Source organism: Salvelinus alpinus, chromosome 7, assembly GCF_045679555.1.
Source record: "Salvelinus alpinus chromosome 7, SLU_Salpinus.1, whole genome shotgun sequence".
Classification (NCBI taxonomy): domain Eukaryota; kingdom Metazoa; phylum Chordata; class Actinopteri; order Salmoniformes; family Salmonidae; genus Salvelinus; species Salvelinus alpinus.
The window spans coordinates 22,621,986-22,642,263 of NC_092092.1; the positions used below are offsets into that span (position 1 = coordinate 22,621,986).

The window sequence follows — 20,278 nt, forward strand, 5'->3', positions numbered from 1 at the left end:
TAAAAATCCAAATAACTTCACAGATCTTCATTGTAAAGGGTTTAAACACTGTTTCCCATGCTTGTTCAATGAACCATAAACAATTCATGAACATGCACCTGTGGAACGGTCGTTAAGACACTAACAACTTACAGACTGTAGGCAATTAAGGTCACAGTTATGAAAACTTAGGACACTAAAGTGGCCTTTCTACTGACTCTGAAAAACACCAAAAGAAAGATGCCCAGGGTCCCTGCTCATTTGCGTGAACGTGCCTTAGGCATGCTGCAAGGAGGCATGAGGACTGCAGATGTGGCCAGGGCATTAAATTGCAATGTCCATACTAGAGGTCGACCGATTTAATCGGAATGGCCGATTTTAATTAGGGGCGATTTCAAGTTTTCATAACAATCGGTAATCGGCATTTTTGGACACCGATTGTGGCCGATTACATTGCACTCCACGAGGAGACTGCATGGCAGGCTGACTACCTGTTACGCGAGTGCAGCAAGAAGCCAAGGTAAGTTGCTAGCTAGCATTAAACTTATCTTATAAAAAACAATCAATCTTAACGTAATCACTAGTTAACTACACATGGTTGATGATATTACTAGTTTATCTAGCTTGTCCTGCGTTGCATATAATCGATGCGGTGCCTGTTAATTTATCATTGGATCACAGCCTACTTCGCCAAACGGGTGATGATTTTTGGTAGGCAGCAGAAGGCTCGTAAGCATTCATTCAAACATCACTTTTGTGCATTTGCCAGCAGCTCTTCGCTGTGCTTCAAGCATTGAGCTGTTTATGACTTCAAGCCTATCAACTCCCGAGATTAGGCTGGTGTAACCGATGTGAAAAGGCTAGCTAGTTAGCGGGGTGCGCGCTAATAGCGTTTCAATCGATGACGTCACTCGCTCTGAGACCTTGAAGTAGTTGTTCCCCTTGCTCTGCAAGGGCCACGACTTTTGTGGAGCAATAGGTAACGATGCTTCGAGGGTGGGTGTTGTCGATGTGTCCCTGGTTCGAGCCCAGGTAGGGGCGAGGAGAGGGACAGAAGCTACACTGTTACACTGGCAATACTATAGTGCCTATAAGAACATCCAATAGTCAAAGGTATATGAAATACAAATGGTATAGAGAGAAATAGTCCTATAATAACTACAACCTAAAACTTCTTACCTGGGAATATTGAAGACTCGTGTTAAAAGGAACCACCAGCTTTCATATGTTCTCATGTTCTGAGCAAGGAACTTAAACGTTAGCTTTTTTACATGGCACATATTGCACTTTTACTTTCTTCTCCAACACTTTGTTTTTGCATTATTTAAACCAAATTGAACAGGTTTCATTATTTATTTGAGGCTAAATTGATTTTATTGATGTATTATATTTAACTTAAAATAAGTGTTCATTCAGTATTGTTGTAATTGTCATTATTACAAATAAATAAATGTAAAAAATAATCGGCCGATTAATCTGTATCTGCTTTTTTGGTCCTCCAATAATCGGTATTGCCGTTGAAAAATCGTAATCGGTCGACCTCTAGTTCGTACTGTGACACGCCTAAGACGGCGCTAAAGTGAGACAGGATGGACAGCTGATCGTCCTCGACGTGGCAGACCGCGTGTAACAACACCTGCACAGGATCGGTACATCTGAACATCACACCAGCGGGACAGGTACAGGATGGCAACAACTGCCCGAGCTACACCAGGAACGCACAATCCCTCCATCAGTGCTCAGACTGTCCGCAATAGGCTGAGCGAGGCTGGACTGAGGGCTTGTTGTAGGCCTGTTGTAAGGCAGGTACTCACCAGACATCACCGGCAACAACGTCGCCTATGGGCACAAACCTACCGTCGCTGGACCAGACAGGACTGGCAAAAAGTGCTCTTCACTGACGAGCTGCGGTTATGTCTCACCAGGGATGATGGTCGGATTCGCATTTATCGTTGAAGGAATGAGCGTTACACCGAGGCCTGTACTCTGGATCGGGATCGATTTGGAGGTGGAGGGTCCGTCATGGTCTGGGGCGGTGTGTCACAGCATCATCGGACTGAGCTTGTTGTCATTGCAGGCAATCTCAACGCTGTGCGTTACATGGAAGGCATCCTCCTCCCTCATGTGGTACCCTTCCTGCAGGCTCATCCTGACATGACCCTCCAGCATGACAATGCCACCAGCCATACTGCTCGTTCTATGCGTGATTTCCCGGAAGACAGGAATGTCAGTGTTCTGCCATGGCCAGCGAAGAGCCTGGATCTCAATCCCATTGAGCACGTCTGGGACCTGTTGGATCGGAGGGTGAGGGCTAGGGCCATTTCCCCCCCCCAGAAATGTCCAGGTGCCTTGGTGGAAGAGTGAGGTAACATCTCATAGCTGGAACTGGCAAATCTGGTGTAATACTTAATGCATCTGGTGGCCACACCAGATACTGACTGTTACTTTGATTTTGACCTCCCCCCTTTGTTCAGGGACACATTTATTCAATTTCTGTTAGTCACATGTCTGTGGAACTTGTTCAGTTTATGTCTCAGTTGTTGACTCTTATGTTCATACAAATATTTACGCATATTTGCTGAAAATAAATGCAGTTGACAGTGACAGGATGTTTCTTTTTTTGCTGAGTTAACAATAATAAATATACAGTGTGTAACCGATGTGAAATGGCTAGCTAGGTAGCGGTGGTGCGCGCTAGCAGCGTTTCAGTCGGTGACGTCGCTTGCTCTGAGACTTGAAGTAGTGGTTCCCCTTGCTCTGCAAGGGCCGCGGCTTTTGTGGAGCGATGGGTAACGATGCTTCGTGGGTGACTGTTGTTGATGTGTGCAGAGGGTCCCTGGTTTGCGCCCGAGGTCGGGGCGAGGGGACGCCATAAAGTTATACTGTTACAAGTGCATTCGGAAAGTATTCAGACCCCTTGATTTTTCACACATTTTGTTACATTACAGCCTTTCTCTAAAATTAAATAGTTCCCCCCATCAATCTACACACAATACCCCATAATGACAAAGGAAAAACAAGATTTTAGACATTTTTGTAATTTGATAAAAAAAAAAAAAATGAAGTAATACATTTGCATAAGTACTCAGTTCTTTGTTGAAGCACCTTTTGCAGCGATTAAGCCTCGAGACTTCTTGGGTATGACGCTACAAGCTTGGAACACCTGTATTTGGGGAGTTTCTCCCTTCTCTGCAGATCCTCCAAAGCTCTGTCAGGTTGGATGGGGAGCATCGCTGCACAGCTATTTTCAGGTCTCAACAGAGATGTTCGATAGGGTTCAAGTTTGGGCTCTGGCATTCAAAGACTTGTCCCTAATCCATTCCTGCGTTGTCTTGGCTGTGTGCTTAGGGTCATTAGTCTGAGGTCCTGAGTGCTCTGGAGCAGGTTTTCATCAAGGATCTCTCTGTACTTTGCTCCCTTCATCTTTCCTTCGATCCTGACTAGTCTCCCAGTCCCTGCCACTGAAAAACATCCCCACAGCATGATGCTGCCACCACCATGCTTCACCGTAGGGATGGTGCCAGGTTTCCTCCAGACGTGACGCTTGGCATTCAGGCCAAAGAGTTCAATCTGGGTTTCATCAGACCAGAGAGTCTTGTTTCTCATGGCCTGATAGTACTTTAGGTGCCTTTTGGCAAACTCCAAGCGGGCTGTCATGTGCCTTTTACTGAGGAGAGGCTTCCGTCTGGCCACTCTACCATAAAGGCCTGATTGGGGGAGTGCTGCAGAGATGGTTGTCCTTTTGGAAGGTTCTCCTGTCTCCACAGAGGAACTCTGAAGCTCTGTCAGAGTGACCATCGGGTTCTTGGTCACCTCCCTGACCAAGGCCCTTCTTCCCCAATTACTCAGTTTGGCCGGGCGGCCAGCTCTAGGAAGAGTATTTGGTGGTTCCAAACTTCTTCCATTTAAGAATGATGGAGGCCATTGTGTTCTTGGGGATCTTCAATGCTACAGAATTTTTTTTGTACCCTTCCCCAGATCTGTGCCTCAACACAATCATTATAGGGTATTGTGTGTAGATTGATGAGGGGGAAAAATAATTGAATCCATTTTAGAAAAAGGCTGTACCGTAACAAAATGTGGAGAAAATTGAAGGGGTCTGAATAGTTTCTGAATGCACTGTATAGTATATACAGTGGGGAGAACAAGTATTTGATACATTGCCGATTTCGCAGGTTTTCCTACTTACAAAGCATGTAGAGGTCTGTAATTTTTATCATAGGTACACTTCAACTGTAGTGTATGATTAAGTAATTAAATTGCATTTTATTGCATGACATAAGTATTTGATACATCAGAAAAGCAGAACTTAATATTTGGTACAGAAACCTTTGTTTGCAATTACAGAGATCATACGTTTCCTGTAGTTCTTGACCAGGTTTGCACACACTGCAGCAGGGATTTTGGCCCACTCCTCCATACAGACCTTCTCCAGATCCTTCAGGTTTCGGGGCTGTCGCTGGGCAATACGGACTTTCAGCTCCCTCCAAAGATTTTCTATTGGATTCAGGTCTGGAGACTGGCTAGGCCACTCTAGGACCTTGAGATGCTTCTTACGGAGCCACTCCTTAGTTGCCCTGGCTGTGTGTTTCGGGTCGTTGTCATGCTGGAAGACCCAGCCACGACCCATCTTCAATGCTCTTACTGAGGGAAGGAGGTTGTTGGCCAAGATCTCGCGATACATGGCCCCATCCATCCTCCCCTGAATACGGTGCAGTCGTTCTGTCGCCTTTGCAGAAAAGCATCCCCAAAGAATGATGTTTCCACCTCCATGCTTCACGGTTGGGATGGTGTTCTTGGGGTTGTACTCATCCTTCTTCTTCCTCCAAACACGGCGAGTGGAGTTTAGACCAAAAAAGCTCTATTTTTGTCTCATCAGACCACATGACCTTCTCCCATTCCTCCTCTGGATCATCCAGATGGTCATTGGCAAACTTCAGGCAGGCCTGGACATGCGCTGGCTTGAGCAGGGGGACCTTGCGATTTTAATCCATGACGGCGTAGTGTGTTACTAATGGTTTTCTTTGAGACTGTAGTCCCAGCTCTCTTCAGGTCATTGACCAGGTCCTGCCGTGTAGTTCTGGGCTGATCCCTCACCTTCCTCATGATCATTGATGCCCCACGAGGTGAGATCTTGCATGGAGCCCCAGACCATGGGTGATTGACCGTCATCTTGAACTTCTTCCATTTTCTAATAATTGCGCCAACAGTTGTTGCCTTCTCACCAAGCTGCTTGCCTATTGTCCTGTAGCCCATCCCAGCCTTGTGCAGGTCTACAATTATATCCCTGATGTCCTTACACAGCTCTCTGGTCTTGGCCATTGTGGAGAGGTTGGAGTCTGTTTGATTGAGTGTGTGGACAGGTGCAGTTAATACAGGTAATGAGTGGAGAACAGGAGGGCTTCTTAAAGAAAAACTAACAGGTCTGTGAGAGCTGGAATTCTTACTGGTTGGTAGGTGATCAAATACTTATGTCATGCAATAAAATGCAAATGAATTACTTAAAAATCATACAATGTGATTTTCTGGATTTTTGTTTTAGATTCCGTCTCTCACAGTTGAAGTGTACCTATGATAAAAAATGACAGACCTCTACATGCTTTGTAAGTAGGAAAACCTGCGAAATCAAATACTTGTTCTCCCCACTGTATATACTGTGTGTGTGTGTATATAATAAAAGCAAATTAAATTGATTATTGTAATTACTACGATATTAAATACAGATTTGAAAGAGTAAACATTGTTATGCTTGCAGGGATGTCTGAAGGACATTTTCATGTCAATGAAATTCTATTTAATGTCAATGAAATTCTACCATAGAGGAAGGGAAGTAGATATTTCAGCAAAGCCAAACAAATAGTATTGAATGAATAGTGGAGCAGGAAACAGGAAAGAGCTCAACTGCTGTTATTGAAATGCTACCTCACAAAGGTACTACTACTACTAAATAAGGAAGAAACGCCGGATGTCTGTTTGCCTTCGGTTGACATTTTAAGTAATCACTACCCGCTCGTTCCTCTAAATGGCATGGGCAGACTGTGCATCAGGAAGAGGCCCCTAGACTAGTTTCCAGTAAGAGGAGACAATTCCTCTGCTTTTAATTACTACCAGTGAAAAGTAAATCAGATATTCCCATTGTTCTAGCTCTGAGAATGTATGTGAAGTGGGAGCCTCAGGGCCATTACAAAAGCCTGGCTCTCACGGGGAGCAGGTGTAAATCAATAGGAGGAGAAAGGAGGGCCGCCGTGAAACAGTGATGGGATAGAACAGCTGGGGATGCCCCAAAATGGCTCCAAGGCAACCACGTCAAAGGTTGTCAGGATACTTTAACAAAAACACTCTTCTTAACTCTTTTGTATGCCTGCACATGATTTGCTTCTTCTTGAGAAAACTTCTAAATTACTGTTGTTTTCACACAAGGATATTCATAAAATATACTGAACAAAAATATAAACGTAATATGTAAAGTGTTGGTTTCTTGAGCTAAAATAAAATATCCCAGAAATGTTCCATATGTTGTGCACAAATGTGTTTACATCCCTGTTAGTGAGCATTTCTCCTTTGCCAACATAATCCATCCATCTGACAGGTGTGGCTTATCAAGAAGCTGATTAAATAGCATGATCATTACACAGGTGCACCTTGTACTGGACACAATAAAAGGTCACTCTAAAATGTGTAGTTTTGTCACACAACACAATGCCACGGTCTCAAGTTTGAGGGGGCATGCAATTGGCATGCTGACTGCAGGAATGTCCACCAAGCTCTTGCTATAGAATTGAATGTCCATTTCTCTACCATAAGCCGCCGTCGTTTTAGAGAATTTGGCACTATGTCCAACCGGCCTGACAACCTCAGACCATGTGTAACCACGCCAGCCAAGGACCTCCACATCTGACTTCTTCACCTGCGGGATCGTCTGAGACCAACCTCCCGGACAGCTGATGAAGCTGGGTTTGCACAACCAAATAATTTTTACACAAACTGTCCGAAACCGTCTCAGGGAAGCTTATCTGCATGCTCGTTGTCCTCACCAGGGTCTTGACCTGACTTCAGTTTGGCGTCGTAACCGACTTCAGTGGGCAAATGCTCACCTTCGATGGCCTCAGGCACTCTGGAGAAGTGCACTCTTCACGGATGAATCCCGGTTTCAACTGTACCGGGCAGATTGCAGACAACATGTATGGCTTTGTGTGGGCGAGCAGTTTTCTGATGTCAACATGGTGACGGTGGGGTTATGGTATGGGCAGTTATACGCTACGGACAACAAACACAATTGCATTTTATCTATGGCAGTTTGAATGCATAGAAATACCGTGATGAGATCCTGAGGCACGTTGTCGTGCCATTCATCCACCACCATCACCTCATGTTTCAACATGATAATACACAGCCCCATGTCACAAGGATCTGTATACAATTCCTGGAAGCTGAAAATGTCCTAGTTCTTCCATGGCCTGCATACTCACCAGACATGTCACCCATTGAGCCTGTTTGGAATGCTCTGGATCGATGTGTACGACAGCGTGTTCCAGTTCCCTGCAAAAATCCAGCAACTTCGTATAGCCATTGAAGAGGAGTGGGACAACATTCGACAGGCCACTATCAACAGCCTGATCAACTCAAAGTGTTGCGCTGCATGAGGCAAATGGTGGTCACACCAGATACTGACTGGTTTTCTGATCCACCCCCTTACCTTTATTTTTAAGCAATCTGTGACCAACAGATCCATATCTGTATTACCAGTCATGTGAAATCCATAGATTAGGGCCTAATGAATTTATTTAAATTGACGGATTTCCTTCTATGAACATGTAACTCAGTAAAATCTTTGAAATTATTGCATGTTGTGTTTATTTTTGTTTAGTATAGAACAAAATGGCATAGAATATACTGTACTTTTATTTATATAAAGTGAATCATACGATATTCTACGTAGGATCATTTGTATTGCTTACGATAATGCACTTTCTAAATGCAATAGGTAGTACGTTTTGATCAACTGCAAAGCCTAATTTGACTCTTAAGGTCATTGGGGTTTATTCATTTATGCTTTGTCACAGGTATGAACAAATTGCCATAAATGGCCATTACTACAAAGTTGAAGTAAGTTTGAATTGAGGAAGTATGGTAAAGGTCAGCTTTTTATCTGTTCCAGACCCTGTGTTCCAGATGCCTATTCATACAATACCCCACACACACCTCAAGCCAACATCCACCCACACACCTGAACCCATGACACTGCTTTACACCTCTACACTAGCACATGTTAGTATTCATGCCAGCATAATATTATCTTGTTTTCGTGCAAAGGTGTGATTTGCCCACACACATTGGTCCTAATAAATATCATAACTAACTTCACATATACCTTTATGCCACCATTTGCATAATTCAATTAATTTATTATCTGACAGTGCAGTTGTGTGTGTGTGTGTGTGTGTGTGTGTGTGTGTATATATAGTCCAGTAGCAGGTACAGATGTTAATATTGCACATTTGATATTGGCACAAAGTTTTTTTTCTCTATCCATCTTCACAAGTGTTAAACCAAAATATTATCTACAAAGTAAATGTACGTTTGTTGCCTTTACAATTTTCTGCTTGTTTATCTATATTACCATATGTGCCGTGTCGTCACAAACCTTTGTTCCCTCTTTTAACTTCCATGAGAGGTATAGTTAAAAATGGCACTGAGTTGAGCCAGATCTCTGTCATAATACCTTCATATCACCTATATTACATGGAAAATGTCACAGACAAGTTAAAAAAAGGGAACTATGGTTGGTTAAAAAGGGCACAGAGCTGAACCAGATCTATGTCATAATACCGCGCTACAGCTAACATGGCATCCCTCCTGATCCCCACTCTACTGCTGTGCTACAGCTCCCTCAGTCGCTGCTCAGAGAGTAAGTCCCGTCTTAATATTCAACATGATGCATGTGCATGGTTATAATATCGAATGCCTGCAATGTGTATCTCTTCCAGTTAGGAGAAAATGTCTTGCTTTATGATACTGGTCTCCATTTCAGGCAAAGAATATCCTCTAGATGTCTTCGCCCCACAGGAGGTGAAATTCCACTCCCTAGACTACAGAAATGTCTTGCATTGGAAGCAACATGCCAACTCCACCAACGACCAACAATACTTTGTCCAGTGGAAAGTGTGAGTATCAAAACTGTTTGAGTCAAAGCTTTGTGAATCTGACACAGGCTACTATATGAACACATATGTTTACTATATCATCCTATAGCTCAAAATCATGTAGGACAATGAGCTAGGCATGTGGTGATTGCAATTCAGGAGTTGTTTAATTTTCTGTTCAAACAAATTAGAAATACTTTTCAGTATATTTTCTTATAAAAACTGTACATTTTACAACAAGTTAAACACAGGTGAAAAAATGTACATATATCAAGAAGAGACATGCACCTATCCTACTTTGTTTATATTTCTGGGCCTGTATTTGTAAAGCGTGTCAGAGTAGGGGTGCTGATCTAGGATACGTTTTGTTTTATGGATCATAACTAATAAGATTATATGGACCGGGGGGGTTGCTACTCTGAGACGCTTTATGAATACAGGCTCAGATTATTCCTTTAATTTCTCCCCACCTCAGATATGGGGAGAAGCAGTGGACCAATGCAAAGGAGTGCCATGGCATCAGCCGGCTGCTCTGTGACCTGAGCAAGGAGACATCCGACCCCAGAGAATGGTACTACGCCAGGGTCCATGCAGCCCACTCAGGGACCCAATCACCATGGGTCCTATCCGCCAGATTCAACCCCAAGTGGGAGAGTAAGTGCTTCTCATTACTATCAATGGTAAATGGGTAATCAGAAGTGTTTTATGCAAACAAGGATTTACAATTTCAGAGCTGTCGTTACTAGACAGCGTGGTTTGGCCTCTGTATCTTGCAGCCTCTGTCAGCCCACCGACTATGAAACTTCATGTGACGGAGAAAGGCATTGTGGTCCGGCTCAAGCCTCCACGCTCTCCAAACAGGAGACCTAATGGCAGCTGGATCAGTGTGAGGAGGCTGCAAAGAATGTCATTTACTATACACCTCATGCAGAGTGATGTTGATGAGGTAACTAGCTTATATTATTTATAATTAGTAAATTGTCCTTAATTAACAATGGAATTTTCCAACTAACTCAAACGCCCAGTTTATACCTTGCGCTAACGTGTTTTTGGGGATCTGATTGAGATGATCCAATCACTTTCTTATCAAGGTTTGTTGCGTCTACACTTGGTAATTTAAAGGTGTCTCTTATCTGTCCACTGTCTGCATTGTAACCAGATGTCATTGTCCCTCTGTGTCTGCAAATTATTTCACAGATATTATTCCAAAAGTAATATGAATTCACAAGTCAGTGGTGCCACCTGTCAATTATTTTACAGGGCGGTATAATGATGATTTAAATAGTTTGACCATCCAGATCTATTTACACTCTTAAGATATCCAGATACAAATAACTTCCTCCAGAGGTGGTCAGAAAGATCTGATCACAATGTCTTTTAATCGTCTATACCTGTCTAAAAATGTGGGCACGATCAGAATGTGGACATGATCAGGACAACGGTTGCATGTTAACATCAGGTATAAAGGGAGCTTAAGACTTGAGACAAAATGGTCACAGAATAGTTATAAACTACTGAAATAGTTGAGGTTCACAGAATCCTTCAAGCTTTTTACTTGATGAGTGCTGCCAAGTGATTCAGAAGTCTTCTGTCTAAGCCTATTCTCTGACTAATCCTTGTGAAGGAAACATTTGAAATGGAGGGCTGTGTCAAACAGCTCCTGATCTCAGATCTAAGCCCCGGGACCACCTACTGCCTGACGGCCGAGAGTCGCTTGCACCTGCTGGACCGTAGAAGCACCCGGAGCCCTAGGGCCTGCATCACCACACTGAGGGCCAGGATCTAATGTCTTCCCCCAGGTATGCCTTACGTTACCCAGCACTTTGCGCCTTGGGAGCAGGCAACACCTGAGACAGCCAGCTTAGGCTAGCATCCGAGTCTGGCCTTTGTTGGTAGCCTAAAGTGTAGACCTGTTGTACACTCTCAGTGTTGACCCCAGGGAGTCAGGGGAGAAAGGCTGTTCAAAACAGGCTGTCGGCCAGGACAAAAGATGACAAAATGAGGGGATATGTATTACCGTCATCTGGGAGAGAGAAATCTCTCCCTAGAGAGATATTCATATGGGGCGAGTAGTGACTTGTGCCTTGGGATTACATTTGCTTTGTCAAATCTTCCCTTTGAGTAAAAAACGTCCTTGTTCTGTATTTTTAGATTATTGGCATGTGCAAAGTTACTCAGATTTGTTTTTGGTTTTAGCTTTGAGAGACTTAAGTTTCTCTCCTCTTTTTATTTCCTCCTGCAGGGGAAAATGTAGCCCTGGATTTCTCTGCCAAACCGGAAACTCAACATGATACTGTGACAATCAAACCTCACTGGAAGTATACACTGATTTATCCACTATTACCTCAGGTACTGCACAGGGATGCACAGGGATGATCCTTCACATTTCTTTCATCGATAACTTTGTTGACAAATGTTGTACGTAAAACAATGAGTAGACACCAAACAATTAAACATTGTGATATGTCATCAATAATTAAATTACCACACATATAGCAGGGGTAGGTAACTAGAGTGTCAGAGTGGATGGTTGGAGGGGTTGGAACACAATTATAATAATTTGTACGCTGCAAATTGACCACAACTAAGCCCAAAATTAGATTTCCTAAATCAAACTCATTTTTAGATGAATTCTTGGTGATTTTGAAAGTATTATTTTTTTTTACCAAAAACTTTAAACTTTGGGAGGACAAAATATCCCACTTGCCTGTTGCATATTAAGTGGAAAGGGGATACCTAGTCAGTTGCACAACTGAATGCATTCAGCCAAAATGTGTCTTACGCATTTAACCCAGCCCCTCTGAATCAGAGAGGTGCGGGGGGCTGCCTTAATCAATGTCCACGGGAGCAGTTGTTGTTGGGGGTTAACTGCCTTGCTCAAGGGCAGAATGGCAGATTTGTCCACCTTGCTGGCTCTGGAATTTGAATCAGCAACCTGGCCCAACGCTCTTAACCGCTAGGCTACTTGCCGCCACACTATGCTAATGGGTGATATTGATAAAGCACAATCATTCCTATCCTTGTGTAGTTGTGGTGGGGTTGCACTGTAAGATAGATGTGAAGGAGCTCTGCTGTTGCTCTGCAGTCTGTGTTGACGAGGAACAAAATAACCTACCGTCTCCTATAGAATTGCTAAGGCTGCATTTACACAGGCAGCCCAATTCTGATATTTTTTTCACTAATTGGTCTTTTGACCAATCAGATCAGCTCAGAAAAATATCTGACGTGACTGGTCAAAAGACCAATAATGGGGAACAAAGATCAGAATTGGGCTGCCTGTAAACAGCCATAGAATCCCAGTAAATTACAGTCTCCAGATTACATTGACATGTAATCAATGAATGAAATGAATCAATAATTCAAATAATGAATCAGTTTTACTAGCACTGGTTTTGCAGAAAGCTGCTTTATTTGCAATGACTGTGATATGTGGTTGTCTTACCTACTTTACTTGAATGCACTGACTGTAAGTTGCTCTGGATAAGTGTCTGCTAAATGACTCATTACACTGTCTGTATTCAAATGCAAATAAAACCTACTCATTTTGCTTTGACAAACATATCCTTGCGGATATCTTTATTGAGGTTGATTTACACAAGGGACACTAATAATTCAAAACAAATATGAACAATAATTGCTTATCTTATACTACAGTCATCTCAGACAACAATTCAAATCTACAATTCATAAATTGCAATTTCAGATCGTACAACAAATCCTTTTGTGTAAGATCGACAGTCCATTTGATCGCTCTTTATGAATGCATCCTACCTCATACTGTATCTTTAACATCATATCACTATAGATTTGTTCTGTTTCCACCAACCTGTATGGAGCATGACATGGGACAGAATCATATATTTCACATTTCATTATTCAGTCTTACGCATGCAGCAACAGTTTTAACCCTGAATAAAATTACTCTCACTATTATGCTCTGACTTTGTTTTGAATTGTAACAGAATGGCAATATGTTTTCAGACTGGTTTTTGATAACCATATAACCATCAAATGTGTGTATAATACATGTATAATAGGATTTTTTGTTTTTACAAATCATACATTTTCATATTTTACAGATTTAACCTTATCTATGAAGGAAAAAAATCTATTACAATGTATTCAATTTCTTGGGATAAACTTCTTTAAAACACAATAGATGATTCATTCTGGAAATAACTAGAATACATACACTAGGTCACAAATAAAAGTATGTACATGGATACTACATAACAAATCAACTTTCTTTTTTAATAAAATACATTTGTCAATTTTACTTTTACATAATTTCACAAACCAAACGGCTGATTTAAAAATACAGTATCAAAAATCTGTCTCATGGAGTGTGAGCGACTTTGAGCTTTGGTGAAAGTGTTGGGAACATAGGAGACGGTAGGTTGTTTTCTCCCTCGTCAACACAGAGTCTGCGGATCAACAGCAGAGCTCATTCACCTCTATCTCAGGGTTTCCCAAAGTCGCCCCCCCCCCCCCCCCCACCAGCACTACACAGCTGATCCTCAGGACCGAGTTTGGGAAACCCTGCTATAGAGTACCACAGTATGAGTCATAGATACCCATAAAACCTAGCGGTTAAACAGGGAAATGGTTTCAATCGTTTTTCCACCATTCATTTTTCCCATAGGGGATTTTAGAAACACTTCAAATAAGGGCTGTGTAGGCTTACCCTGGTGTGACGTTTTGATAACAGTCACACATTTACACACAATACCTTATACAGAAATATCTGATTTACATAAGTATTCACACCCCTGACTTATCACCTTTTGGCAGAGATTACAGCTGTGAGTCTTCCTGGGTAAGTCTTTAAGCGCTTTTCACACCTGGATTGTACAATATTTGCACATTATTATTATTAAAACAATTATTTAAGCTCTTGTCAAGTTGATTGTTGATCATTGCTTGATAGTCATGTTCAAGTTTTGCCAAGCATATTCATAACATGATGCAGCCACCACCGTTTGAAAATATGAAGAGTAGTACTCAGCGATGTTGGATTTTCCCAAAAACAACGCTTTGTATTCAGGACAAAGTTTAATTCCTTTGCCACATTTTTTGCAGTTTTACTTTAGTGCCTTATTGCAAACAGGATGCATGTTTTCTATTTTTTTTTCTCTCTTTCTGTACATGCTTTCTTTTCACTTTGTCATTTAGGTTACTAATGTGGAGTAACTACAATGTTGTTGATCCATCCTGTTTTCTCCTATCATGGTGAAATCCCTGAGCGGTTTCCTTCCTCACCAGCAACTTGAGTTAGGAAGGATGCCTGTATCTTTGTAGTGATTGTGTGTTTTGATACACCATCCAAAGTGTAATAACTTCACCATGCTCAAACAGATATTTAATGTATTTTTAAAATATTTTTAACCTGTCTACCAATAAGTGCCCTTCTTTGCAAGGCATTGGAAAACCTCTGGTCTTTGTGGTTGAATCTGTGTTTGAAATTCACTGCTCGACTGAGGGACCTTACAATTATCTGTATGTGTGGGGTACAGAGATGAGGTAGTCATTCAAAAATCTTGTTAAATACTATTGCACACATGCAACTTACTCCTGAACTTATTTAGGCTTGCCATAAAAGGGGTTGAATCAAGATATTTCAGCATTTCCTTTTAAATTTGTAAACATTTCTAAAAAAACATGGTATTGGGTGTAGTGACACAATCTCAATTGAACCCATTTTAAATTGACTAAACATTTTGAAAAAGTCGAGGGGTGTAAATACTTTCTGAAGGTATGCATTCAGATTTGTTTAGTATGGTCGTCTTGCATTGATTTACATTTCCAGAAAGAACGTGGGGGGTTTCTGAGGATTCATGCTGGTTGAAAGACCTATCATGCTAAACAGCCATTCTTGAAGTGGTTCAAGTATAAAAGAAGGTTGAGGTCAACTGATGTATTACTTAAAGCCTGTGATTGTTAACATGGGGATAAAACAGCACTGCGATTCTGTGAACAAAATGTGATAAAACAGGTTTCAAAAAAATTAAATAACTAAAGATCTGTAAATGTCTGTCGTCTCAAACTCTTGTAGTGTTCTTCTCCCAAGCACAGCAAACACCATGCTAATAAAAAGTATGAAAAAGAAAGCCTTATCAAAGTTGTTGTATTAATGGCAGGCATAACATGTCAGGATATAGCAAGGACCCCATAAATGCTCTAGCTATGACAATGTGATCTCAAAGGCAGTGTTTACATTTTGTTTTTTAAATAAGGTATTCTTCCAGTTCTACTGACTTCAACAGCTGACTGGGATGTTCCATTAGGAATGTTGATTTAAAACAGTACTACAAAAGGAGATTAACTTTCAGTATTCTTTGAAAACAGTATAACGGGACGAACAAAAATACTGTACATTGGCTATTTACAGGACAGTTTTACATGTTGCTCGGTACTGATGACGTGCATGGGACTGAATATTTAGACGATAACAACTTGTATAGTCTAGGTGCATCAAAAAGAAGGCAGTTCCTATCAGCAATCATTTTCATATTAACAAAAAGCTAAGGAATACTGCATCTGTTACTCAAACAAGTATTGGAATATGTTTTTTCAAAATGTCATTCCATCTTTAGGCATTATCTTTATGAACAAAGGTGTGAAATAATCAATACTGTAATGATAACCATTCATACAAAATATACATTTATGATAAGCCAAATAAAACACCTTCATACTTTCCCCCCATCCAATCACCATTTCTTTGATCTTCAAAATAGTGTTTGCACAGGAAGCTAGGTAGACTAAGCCCCCATGTGAATTGGTTTCGAGCCAAATGGTCATATTCCACAAAAAACATAGCAGCGAATAATGCTGAATAGTCTGTACAGTAGTGGTACTGGTTCAGTTGTTTGTAACGCTTGTCTAGTCGTATAGTGGTAAGGTAGTGGCTGACCAGGCCTTGTTTAGTGTTTCAGTGTTGAGACTAGGATCTCCAGTGTTGTTGGTTGCACGGTTACTCTACATCTGTCAGTTGAGCCACATGTTGACTTCCAGGCAGAAGTCAAAGATAAGCCTAAGACATTCAATATTACCTCTGACATTGGACAGAACTTGTCCTAAAATAAACACTGTGGTATCTATAAAATAGAATCGATGAACAAAATCAATAGAAAAAAAATAACCAGCATTAAATCAAATTGGAGAAAAATATATTTATAGACAAAAGCAGATGAACATTGTTTGACATTTTAAAGTACGCATCATTTTCTAACTTGATGCCACGATCCAAACCAGTGTGTGTGCAGAAATGGCGCCATTTTTGCAAGAACAAAAAATGGAACGTGTTCCTTCGTTGTTCAATCAACCTGATGCTATTGAAATATGTTTTTCCCCCCAATATTAAATTACCTAGCAAAATATTACAGATATAAATAAAGAAAAAGCACAGGTATCATCAAGCAGCAGTGGCCCACATTCAGTTTAAAAAAACATGAGGGCAGTGGAATGCCCTGGAATGTCAAATAAGAGTTGTTGATCCAACTCAAACGTTAAAGATTGTGCTCTGGTACCCTGGTAATAAGGCAGCTTATTTCTGCTATGACAAGAACTTTTTCTCTAGTTCGAAGACGGTAGGGCGACTGGGGCTGCTCTGAATTCGGCAGAGGGGCACGGTGCAGTCACGTTTCTGCCCCTCTGTGTCCATATCCAGCAGAGAGCAGTCCATCTTGACCTCAGTGGAAGAGAGGACGATGTTGAGGCTCCTGGCGCTCTTCTCGCCAGAGTAGTGGCCCAGGGAGTAGCTCTTGTTTTGGCCCCTCAAGAGACCCCAGGAGTGGGGTTTGCCCCGGAGGGACAGAGGCCGGGGTCTGGAAGCAACAGTCTCCCCACTGGCTGCTTTCTCAGGGGTCTCCTCCCTGTCAGACTTCTTCTGAGAGGTCGTGGTGGAAGACTGTCCCGACGAGGTCGTGTGACAGCCAGATGTACCATTAGCTGTGGAAATAAATTAAGTCAGTTTCATTGCAACAGTTCAGGGCGCAGTTGTACAGTGGTGTCACCGAACAGCATTAAAGAACACTACTGCATTATACAGTCCTGACTGTCACTTTCACTCACTGTCCTGAACGACGGACGAGTTCTTCCTTCGGAGGCTAGAGCCCATGCTCTGAGGCGGAGTCTGCTCTGAGGCTGCAGGCTGGGGGAGGGGCTCGACCTCAGCTTGAGTCCTGCTGCCCGGCCCCTGTGGACCCTGTGGCTGGGAGCCGCTGTTGGGCTGTGCTCTGGGGTCTACCTCCTTCACAGGGATGGGCTCAGGCCCCTCCACGTCCGACTGCAGGAGGCACTTGGTGGAGTTGCACTCTGAGATGGAGGACATGGAGATGAGGTTGACAGGGCCTTGGGAGCCCGCCGACAAGGATAAGGCTGCTTCCTCCTTGCGGGAGGAACGTCCACCAGGGGGGCTGGTGCTGCGGCGGAAGCGTGTGGCGCGCTGGAACAGACCCTCTTTCTTCTTCTTCTCCACGCTGGGCTGGGGCTCAGGGTCGTCTCCCGGTGGGGCCTTGAGCGTGTCACGCAGGTCGAAGCCCAGCCCCACCGAGGCCAGCATCGAGGCACAGACGTAGAGCACGGTATCTGTCCGGCGGCGAGCTGAGGCCCTCTTCAGACTGTTGGTGGGGGTGTGCTGGGGGGTGGTGCTGGTGGAGCTGGCTGAGGTGGTGCTGGGATCCTCCAGGCCTTCCCCAGGGCAGCCTCCTGCCGTCCCCTCACCCCCCTGCTGCTGCTCATCCTTCCACAGAGGTAGATCGATGTACACCTGATTGGGGAACTTCAGTTGCTTTGGTTTGCTGTTGTCCGAGCTATCTGGTGAGCATATCTCATCTTTATTGGTCCCTAAACATGAAGGACGAGGACAGAGACAAATAGTCATTGATAAGCTTTTGACAAGGACTAAGAAATGGTATTGTTGTATCTGATTATATTAGAAAACAGATTTTCCTCACCTTGCTGCTCTGCAAACAACGCAGCCAATGGAACTGACTTCTGGGACTTCACCAGACTGGTGGACCAGGGGTTGTTTCCATCAGACAGTGGCCTCACTCTGCCAGGACAAGTCAATTTCATCAAACAACCCACACAGACACCATGAAGATGACAGAAGAAATACTGAATGGAGATGGAAAGAAACACTAATGTCCTGTACCTTTCAGCACAGTTTCCCCGCTCCTTGGTCTGAACGGAGCTCGGTCCCCACGTTCGCCCCTTCTTCTTAATCCCCTTCTTGACATCATCAAACTCCTCCGGCTTGTAGATGGTGCTTCGTCCCCATGTCCTGTTGCTCTCGTCCAGAGTCACTGTGATGAAGCAGCAAACATCAGTCAACAACTGGCAGAGTACTCCAATGCCCCAGTGACAAATCTCTGTCCAGGCCACCAGAGTGAGAGTCCAGGCCACCAGCAGATATATTAGTCTTCAAACACCTGAGTAGCTAAGCAATTAGAGGACTGGATTATTTGAGAAGACAACCTTCACCGCAATAAGAAATATAATCCCTGCAGCTAAACACGGGTTAGGAAATCAAAAAGACCCAGTATTTGATGTCAATATTTCAAGAACAGGTTGGGTTGCAAACAACAACAAAAACTTCTGTGATAAACATTACAGGTTACAAACAGCCTCTGACGCATCCCAACGTGTTCTTCATTTCAAAGCAAACCCATATTATTATCAGTAGTAGTAAAAACCCTGAAACACCCTGGGCTTTTCAGAGGATAAACCCCAAGTTCATTTTCTGAAATCAGCGATGATGATAGTCCATCAAGTTGTCTTAGTAGCCAGAAGCACACAGGCAGCAGCTGGTAGTTGGTTGTTAGAACCTTAGCAGTTGAGAAACACGTTAGCCAGTGCACACACACAGCAGACAGTGGCCACATCCCAACAATGCCACAGTTGCTTGCCTTTCTTCCTAAACCCAGTAGAGGGCTGGCACTCGCTGGTGATATCCACATCCTGGTGATACACATACATACTGCCCCTTCGGATACTGTCAATGCGGGCACACACTAGAGGGAGAAAACATTCACGCAGAACCACATCAGCATTTGGAGAGGGAAGCTTACCCAGTCATAACAGCTATGCCACAATGAAGCACACATAAAAATACTTTATTTGATAGTTACATTGTTTTGTTATGCATTTGACCCAGGTCTGTCGTGTTCCTGTGTTAATGCAGTATGTGGATTGATTGTCTGAGGTGCACTTACACTGGATGGCCCGGAGGCGGGGTATGAGTGTGGGGCTGCTGGGGGGGCTGGAGCTGTTCAGACTCCTCCTCTTGTCCATGGAGGGTGACGCCTGCACCGTGATCTTGTGCTGGAAATCTAGAAAACAGAGACACAGGCCAGGGTGGTTGGTCACTTGTTTAGCTTTTACCATTTGTGTAATCTCTAGTGGACAGACTACGCAACATAAATGGTATCGTAATGTCTGTCAAAAGACTGGGATGCGATGACTAACGAGCAACCGTAGTTCCGGTGCTTTGGTTTTCCATCACTGGTTATTTTGAGATTATTTGGGTGAAGGTGGTCCTTAAAGTGGGGGCGGGATTTCAAGCTTTGATTTTAAGTGGAATGTTTTTTTGGCTGAGAGTTTCCGTTTAGGGGGGTGGAGACTTTTTTAGTCTCGTTAATATCTTACCTCATACATCTATGAGAAAGAGAGAACCTAATTGAGCATTTGACCAAATAACGCAACATTTTTGTTCTGGGTGTCCGAGATTACCATTGGTGTAAAATTTGTTGAACTTTTTTTCTCAACTCGAAGATAACATTGACTTAAAGACAGACTATCTCGACAAGACAGAAAGACAGTCAGAAACACCCACCTGACGGCAGGCTGATGCGGTTGCCGTCCTTGAGTTTGAGGCGGCTACGTTTGAACTTGCCCTTCCTCTTCTTGACGTTGGGCTTGTCCTTGTTGAGCTGGAAGATGAGGATGTTGAGTTCCCTCTCCAGCACATTGATCTCCCGCTCCGCCAGCTGCTGCTCCCTCCTCTTCAGCAGCTCCTCGTGGGACTTCTGCTGCAGCGCCGCACGCGTCAGCTCCTCCTCACGCGAACGCAGCTCCTACAGGAAGGAAGGAACACATGTAGGAGGGTCAGATGACAGACAACTCTGTATAATATATTTTGTCCCCCTACATTT

The 20,278-nt window shown here is 43.0% G+C and overlaps 2 protein-coding genes across 3 annotated transcripts in view; one reads left to right on the forward strand and one right to left on the reverse strand.

Moving 5' to 3' along the window:
* Positions 1-81: 81 nt before the first annotated feature.
* Positions 82-12,683, forward strand: il22ra2 (interleukin 22 receptor, alpha 2). The gene is made up of 6 exons (XM_071409448.1): positions 82-8,887; positions 9,011-9,143; positions 9,598-9,776; positions 9,899-10,068; positions 10,747-10,921; positions 11,365-12,683. Exons 1-5 carry the CDS (start codon positions 8,824-8,826, stop codon positions 10,906-10,908), a joined length of 708 nt encoding a protein of 235 aa, XP_071265549.1. The 5' UTR covers positions 82-8,823; the 3' UTR covers positions 10,909-10,921; positions 11,365-12,683.
* Positions 12,665-20,278, reverse strand: part of map3k21 (mitogen-activated protein kinase kinase kinase 21) — an 18,384-nt gene continuing 10,770 nt past the window's right edge. The window contains exons 5-11 of one of the 2 annotated variants that reach the window (XM_071409444.1): positions 19,960-20,200; positions 19,340-19,456; positions 19,034-19,138; positions 18,280-18,430; positions 18,080-18,177; positions 17,196-17,969; positions 12,665-17,072 (exon numbers count right to left, since the gene is read on the reverse strand). In XM_071409444.1, coding sequence (XP_071265545.1) covers positions 16,678-17,072; positions 17,196-17,969; positions 18,080-18,177; positions 18,280-18,430; positions 19,034-19,138; positions 19,340-19,456; positions 19,960-20,200 — 1,881 coding nt within the window. In that variant the 3' untranslated portion in view covers positions 12,665-16,677. The remainder of the gene's footprint in view (positions 17,073-17,195; positions 17,970-18,079; positions 18,178-18,279; positions 18,431-19,033; positions 19,139-19,339; positions 19,457-19,959; positions 20,201-20,278) is intronic. The other variant, XM_071409445.1, reaches the window with a different exon arrangement.

Bases quoted from the DNA above. Each gene is read 5' to 3' on its own strand.
- il22ra2 (XM_071409448.1), top strand. From the start codon at position 8,824: ATGGCATCCCTCCTGATCCCCACTCTACTGCTGTGCTACAGCTCCCTC. The intron at 9,777-9,898 runs GTAAGTGCTTCT...TGTATCTTGCAG, and splicing joins ATTCAACCCCAAGTGGGAGA to CCTCTGTCAGCCCACCGACT. The intron at 10,069-10,746 runs GTAACTAGCTTA...ATCCTTGTGAAG, and splicing joins TGCAGAGTGATGTTGATGAG to GAAACATTTGAAATGGAGGG.